This window comes from Bison bison, unplaced genomic scaffold (assembly GCF_000754665.1).
Source record: "Bison bison bison isolate TAMUID 2011002044 unplaced genomic scaffold, Bison_UMD1.0 scf7180017864307, whole genome shotgun sequence".
Lineage (NCBI taxonomy): Eukaryota > Metazoa > Chordata > Mammalia > Artiodactyla > Bovidae > Bison > Bison bison.
Window position 1 is genome coordinate 6,132,931 of NW_011494879.1, and position 7,234 is coordinate 6,140,164.

Sequence of the window (7,234 nt, forward strand, 5' to 3'; positions counted from 1 at the left end):
ACGTTGTCCTCCCGCCCTCCCCAGGCCCTTCCTCCCCTAGCTGCCCCCAGGAAGTTGTGAGATGGGGCCAGATGATCAGGTCCGAGGGCCGGCTTTGCCTCCAGAGCCTCCCGGTCAGCTTCCTCCCTGGTGAAGCGGGACGAATACAGGCGAGGTGTCTGATTAAAAACAAAAGTGTCCCACGTCCAAGGACCTTCTTGTGGTTGTCCTTGATGCTGGCAGGTCAGGAGTTAAGCCTTTTGGAACCACAAGGCCCCTAACACAGGGTTCTGCCCCACGGACATTGATGCCACGTGTTATCAGCTCAGTTCCCTGGGCAGCTGTCTTAGCACAGTACACTGGACAGCTTCAAAAACAGAAATGTATTCTCTCACAGTTCTGGGAGGCCGAACATCTGAGGTCAAGGTGTCAGCAGGCCTGGCTCCTTCCGAGGCCTTTCTTGGCCCATCGACAGCCGTCTCCCTGTGTCCTCACGTGGCCTTTCCTCTGGGTCTGCATCCCAAGCTCCTCTATTCAAGGGCACCAGTCAGATTGGTTTTTAAATACTTTTGGCCTCACCGCACCATATGAGAAGTTAGTTCCCCAACCAGGGATCAAACTCTTGCCCCCCACCCCCTTGCATGGGAAGTGCAGAGTCCTCACCATTGCCAGGGAATTCCCATGGCCTCTTTTATCTTAATGATCACTCTGAGGGTTGTGTCTCCAAATACAGCCACATCCTGAGGTCCAGGAGTTAGGAGGTCAGTGTGTGAATTTGTGGGCAGCAGTTCAGTCCATGACAGCAGCTGGCCCTCTCTGCCGGCCTTTCTGGACACGTGGACGCACGCCACCAACAGAACAGCCTCGGGTCTCAGCGGAAGGCGTGAAGAGCGACGGTGGGTGGGTGCGGTGAGACCCTCCACATTGCAGCCCCCTCTGCACATGGGTGGCTGCCTTGGAAGCCAAAGGTGGGAGGCAGAAGGAGAGACATCTGAGACAAACCACTCCTCTCCCTCCCTGCAGCCGCTGGCTGGAAGACTCACAACTGAGAGGAGCGTGGCAAATACAAAGCCTTGAGAGCAGCTGAACTGAGCAAAGGATCACAGATCAGCCTTTTAGTGCAGGAAATACGGAGGTGGACATGTGCAATCTGCAGGGCATCTTAGGTCGAGCCTGGGAGCCCTGGGGTGGGAGTAGGGTTGTGGGGGGTGGAAGGTGCTGGGGGCCATCGGAAACTGACAACCAATTTCCATAGCGACTTGCTGGTTTCCACTTGCGAGGATCAACCAACAGGTAAAGCAGAACGGAAAGTGGAGAGGGTAAACCCTGACCCTGTGAAAGTCATGGTTCCCACGCAGGACAGAAGCGGATGTGGAAGGGGGAGGGGAGGAGAGGGAGATTAAAAGGGGGATTAATAACTTAATCTCCCAGAGAATCAAGAGATCCCTGTCATGTTGCTGGACCAAGACATAGAGGATTCTTATGTGTTTTTTTTTTTTTTTTTTAATAAAACTACAGAGTTCCACATTTGAAGTTACAAAAAGATTTACAGTAAAAACTCGCCATGTGACTCTTGTCTATCAGCCATCTCTCTTTCTGTGGTCAGTGTTATCATTTCCCAAGAAGTCATTCCGAGTATGAACAACACACGTAGATTTTCTCTTTCTTTCACAAACAGTGGCAAACTCTGTGTGCTGTCCTGCGCCTTTTCTTTTCACTTAAAAATACATCTTGAAGATTATTTTGCATCGATCGCAATGACAGATGTCTGGGTTGTTCATTATTACAGACAATAGTGCAGGCAGTGGTCTGTGTGCTGTGCGGCATCACTTCAGGCATGTCTGACTCTTTGAGATCACATGGACTGTAGCCCACCAGGCTCTTCTGTCCATGGGACTCTCCAGGCAAGAATACTGGAGGGGGTTGCCATGCCCTCCTCCAGATCTTCCTGACCCAGGGATCAAGCCAGGGTGTCCTGTGTCTTCTGAGTTGCAAGTGGATTCTTTACCTTTGAGCCACTGGGGAAGCCTGGAAGTGGTTGTGCTGTACACAAGGTATTGGCATGGGTGGGAGCATCTCTAGATGTGTTTCTAGAAGTGGGGTTGCTGTGTCCATGGCAACATGTTTGTAATTTTGAAAGATATTCCCAACCCCACCCCCACCTGGGGGTTAGAAAAGGAACTTTTCTATAATTTAAATTTCTGTAAATTTAAATGTATGCAAACTTAAAGTCATAAAGTAAAAATAGTGACGTGTATAAAACTAGTAAAACCTGGGAGGAGACTGAAGAAAAAGGAATTGCTAGGGGAAATATGTGAACTGCATTGAATATCTTTCCAAATGGGGATTCAGTACATAATGTTTAGGATTCATAAAGGTTAAGAAGCAGTTCGAGAGACTTCCCTGGCAGTCCAGTGGTTAAGACTCTGTGCTCCCAGTTCAGGGGGCTCAGGTTCAATCCCCTAGTTGGGTACTAAATCCCCCACACTGCACAGTGTGGCCAAAAAAAATTTTTTTAAGATGGTAAGATGCTAAAAAAAGAAAAAAAGCAGTTCAAGGTGGTTACCTCTGGGACGAGGGTGGAAAACCCTTTGTGTGTTTTTTATAATTTTATTTATGTTTGGCTATTTGGGTCTTCATTGCTGCTCCAGCTTACCTTTAGTTGCAGAGAGCAGGACCTACTCTCTAGGTGTGGTGCTCGGGCTTCTCCTGTTGTGGGCTCTAGAGCACACAGGCTGCAGTAGCTGGGGTAGGTGGGCTCAGTAGTCACAGCTCCTGGCTTTAGAGCACAGGCTCAGTAGTTGTGGCACACAGGCTTAGTTGCTCTGTGGCAGGAGGGATCTCCCCTGACCAGGGATCGAACTTGTGTCTCCTGCATTGGCAGGGGGATTCTTTATTGCTGAGATACCAGGGAAGCCAGAAGACCCTTTGTTTTCATTTTCTGTTCTGTATGCTTCGAAAGGGCTTCCTTGGTGGCTCAGTGGTAAGGAGTCCACCTGCAATGCAGGAGACACAGGAGATGTGGATTCGATCCCGGAGTTGGAAAGCTCCCCTGGAGGAGGACATGGCAACCCACTCCCGTATACTTGCCTGGAGAATCCCATGGACAGAGGAGCCTGGCAGGCTACAGTCCATGGGGTCACAAAGAGTCAGACATGACTGAAGCGATGTAGCATGCGTGCAGGGTCAGTCTTCTGTGCAGGCGTTAGGGGAAAACTCCATGGAGAGCATGCGTTTGCATGCCTGCAGTTGCCTGGGACTTTACTATGCACACTGGATACATCCTCTTGGTGCTAATTCCAGATCCACACAGTGCTCCCAACCATAGGTTTCTCAGAGGCCAAAACAAGAAGGGATTCCTTAAAAGTTTCGGGATGCCTGTTCTAAGGATAAAATCAGAATGCAGTGCCTGAAAGAGGAAAGAAATGCTCAGAACAGGGGGTGTGTGCTGCAGTCAGGGTGACAAGTTTGGCTGGGAGTGATGAAGGTGATGAGAAGGGTTTCAGCCTCCAGTATTGTACAAACCGTGCTGGGCACTCATTCCCAGGGGTGAGGGTGTCATTCCCGTTGATTTTATGTGGCTGTTTTCTCCACGTTTCCAATTCTGGAGGTCAGGATAGATCTTGCAGTGCGAGGCAGCCGGTCCTGATTCCACTGGAGCACCCGACCTTCCTCTTGGTACACAGACTAAGGGTCCCCCTCCCTGCAGGGGTCCTACACATACTGGGGACAGCTCATCACCATGAAGGCCGGAGTCAGGCCTCTCGGGCCACTGGTGGGGGACACTCAGGGGACAGTCCTCTGACCCGATGGGCGGCCGTGGGAGGTGGGGATCCCTCCCCTGCACCCTGCCCACCCCATCTCCAGCCCGGCTTCTGTCTTGCAGGTGTCCCCACCGGCCGCCATGGGCAAGCAAAACAGCAAGCTGCGACCCGAAGTGCTGCAGGACCTGCGGGAGAACACGGAGTTCACAGACCATGAGCTGCAGGAGTGGTACAAGGGCTTCCTCAAGGACTGCCCCACCGGCCACCTGACCGTGGACGAGTTCAAGAAGATCTATGCCAACTTCTTCCCCTACGGCGACGCTTCCAAGTTCGCCGAGCACGTCTTCCGCACCTTTGACACCAATGGCGACGGCACCATCGACTTCAGGGAGTTCATCATCGCGCTGAGCGTGACCTCGCGGGGCAAGCTGGAGCAGAAGCTCAAGTGGGCCTTCAGCATGTATGACCTCGACGGCAACGGCTACATCAGCCGCAGCGAGATGCTGGAGATTGTGCAGGTGCGCCCAGGGGGCGGGGCCGGCCCCGGGGGCGGGGCCTCGGCAGACCCCGTCCACTCGGGGACCATGCGCTACTCCTCGGCCCGCCTCTGGACCTTCGGGGCCACGTGGCTGCCTGCCCCTCTTTCCTGCCCTTCAGAAAATGACTGGCTGTCGCCTGGCCAGCGGGCAGATGGTGATGAGAAGAGCCACTGTTGGGCTTCCCAGGTGGTGGCAGCAGCAGTTTAGTCGCTAAGTCCTGTCTGACTCTTGCGACCCCATGGACTGTGTAGCGTGCAGGCTCCTCTGTCCATAGGATTCTCGAGGCAAGAATATTGGAGTGGGTTGTCATTTCTTTCTCCAGGGGGATCTTCCCAGCCCAGGAATTGAACCCGGGTCTCCTGTATCACAGGCAGATTCTTTACTGACTGAGCTATGGTGGAGCTAGTGGTAAAGAACCCACCTGCCAATGCAGGAGAAGGACCTTGTTTACCGATCATTGGTGGTACAAAAGCCCTGGCCTACATGCAGTTGATGAGCTGTGGTATCCCCAGTTCTAAGGCGAGGGGGTGTCATTCTGAGCATTCACAAACTCTGAGACTAGGTATGGTTGCGGGGTGGGGCAGTGCGGGAGTGTGATTTCCTGAGAGTTACCAGTTGTTGTTCAGTCGCTTAGTCATGTCCAACTCTTTGCAAACCCGTGGATGACAGCATGCCAGGCTTCCCTGTCCTTCACTATCTCTCAAGAGTTTGCTCTAACTCATGTCCATTGAGTCGGTGATGCCATCCAACTGTCTCGTCCTCTGTCATCCCCTTCATTTCCTGCCCTGCCTTCAATCTTTCCCAGCATCAGGGTCTTTTCCAATGAGTCGGCTCTTCACATCAGGTGGCCACAGTAACAGAGCTGGGAATTATAATGGAGAGGACCCTTGACACTTGTGAAAGGCACCGCCAAGACCTTTTCATATTCCCCTATTTAAAAATGCAACAGACAGCTTGTCATGTCCTCAGGAACACACAGTTGTAAAGCCAGACTGAAACATTAGTGGTGACAGAATAAGCTCTGGCCCAGGAAGCACCACTTCAGAAAGCTCTTCTGTCCTGTCAATGACTCTGGCGGGGAAAACTGTTTTCTGGCAAGAAACCAAGTTTTGTTCATTTCCCCAGGTTCCCGGGTGTGTGGTAGAGAACCACAGAGCCTCTGCTCTCTGGGTTCCCACCCCCTGCACCCCCACTCCTGGAGCCTGGGAACTCAGTTCTAGAATTCCTCAGAGGAGGTGTTCTCTAGTCCACACGGTAGAAACTTCTGGACTAAACCACACACAGAGGCTATCAAACTCAGGAACTCCTTGATCAGCAGCAAGTAGCCTGACCCATTTCCCAAACAGGTAGTTTGCACACCATGAGAATAAACCAGCTCAGGTTCAAGGGAAACCATCCTTCAGCCATTGATCCCGGCTCTTAGCAACAAGCAGTAGTGGAAAGAAGAGGTCTGCTTCCGGGGAATCACCTGTCCCGACCTACCTGCTGGCCCTTACCCTCCTCTGTCACTGGCCAAGCAAATTGGCCAGGCCAAAGCTTACAGACATGGCAGAGCCGTGAGAGCCGTAAGGGGTACCTTCCTGTCCAAATGGGATCTGGCTGCTAGGCCCCCAGACCGAGTTCCCAAACCCTAAGCACCTTCCCCCCATGTCGGCAGATGCTAAGCAGGACACCTGAGTGCTACACCTTCATCAAAACAGACTGGGCTCCAAGTGCATCACAGCCCAGCAGAGATGGGGAGGGTCTTGGCTCTGCCTCCTCTGCACTCGGACGAGTGCCTGGCGCTGTCCCAGGAGGGGGGCCTGTCCCAGGAGGCCCTGAAAAACACACTTGCTGTGTGCTGAGGCCTTGCCACCCCTGCCTGCAGTTGGAGATGGACCAAGGAGTACAGAGTATAATAGATACGAGAAGCCTCACTTGGGGTCATTGTTTTTGGTTTGGTTTTGTAAACCTGCTTTTTAAGACATTACAGCTTCCAGGTTTCTGCTGTTCTTGGTCTGTTGTTTGAGGAATGAGAGTATCAGTCAAGCCATTTCCGCATAGAATCCCCCAGTGGCACAGCCCCCTCTCTATCGCATGTTACTCTGATGAGCTGCTGGTCACCAGCTTCATCATGGCGCCCTGGACACACACACACACACACACTGATGCACATACACACACGCACACACCACTGGGCCTGGACTCTTGGACAGAGATGGCCTGCATGGTGCTGAGCCCTCGGATGGCAGCATCCTGAAGAGAAGGTTCTCGGTCCTGCTGGAGAGACCCATGGGCCCCGGGCCTGTCCTTTCTGGGGCTGGTGGTATGGTTTCCCCTGTGAGTTTCAGGGGATGTCTTTTTTGCTTCTCACCGAGGTACAGCAATAACGTCAAATATTTGTGGCTAAGTGTGCCGCGTGATGCACTGTGCACACATATGTCCGTGTCACGGCCATTGAGTTAGGGAGCGTCCCCAGCACCGCCCCCCCAGAAGGTCTGAGAGCTGTCCCACCTCCCGCCCCCAGACAGCCCCAGTCTTGCCACTGTCACAGTGGGTCATTTCACCTGTTCTTGAACCTCACGTAAATGAGGCTGGCTTCCTTTTGCTCATGTGCTGTCTGCAATATGCATGCATGCTATTGGGAAAAGCCCCAGAACATTCCAGCTGGGGAGGGTCCTGGAGCTGGTGGGCAGCCCGGCCTCTCCTCCTGCTGTGGGCGAGGGTAGGGGGTACAGATCAGGCCTCTGCCCCATCCCCCCAGGAGCACCTGGAACCTCTAAGCACACGTATCTGTGTGCCCCTTTGCAGGCGATATATAAAATGGTGTCCTCCGTGATGAAGATGCCAGAGGACGAGTCCACGCCGGAGAAACGCACAGACAAGATTTTTAGGCAGATGGATACCAACAATGACGGTAGGACCCCTGCATGTCTGTGCCACACTGCTGGGAGCAGAGAGGCGTTTGGGGCC

General features: G+C 53.0%; 1 protein-coding gene across 1 annotated transcript in view; it reads left to right on the plus strand.

Annotated features, from left to right (window-relative positions):
- The window catches only part of HPCAL1 (hippocalcin-like 1), a 55,099-nt gene that overhangs the window by 44,683 nt on the left and 3,182 nt on the right, over positions 1–7,234 (plus strand). Inside the window, exons 3-4 of the mRNA XM_010852057.1 lie at positions 3,866–4,261; positions 7,073–7,178. Of these exons, the coding sequence (XP_010850359.1) occupies positions 3,884–4,261; positions 7,073–7,178 (484 nt within the window). The 5' untranslated portion in view covers positions 3,866–3,883. The remainder of the gene's footprint in view (positions 1–3,865; positions 4,262–7,072; positions 7,179–7,234) is intronic.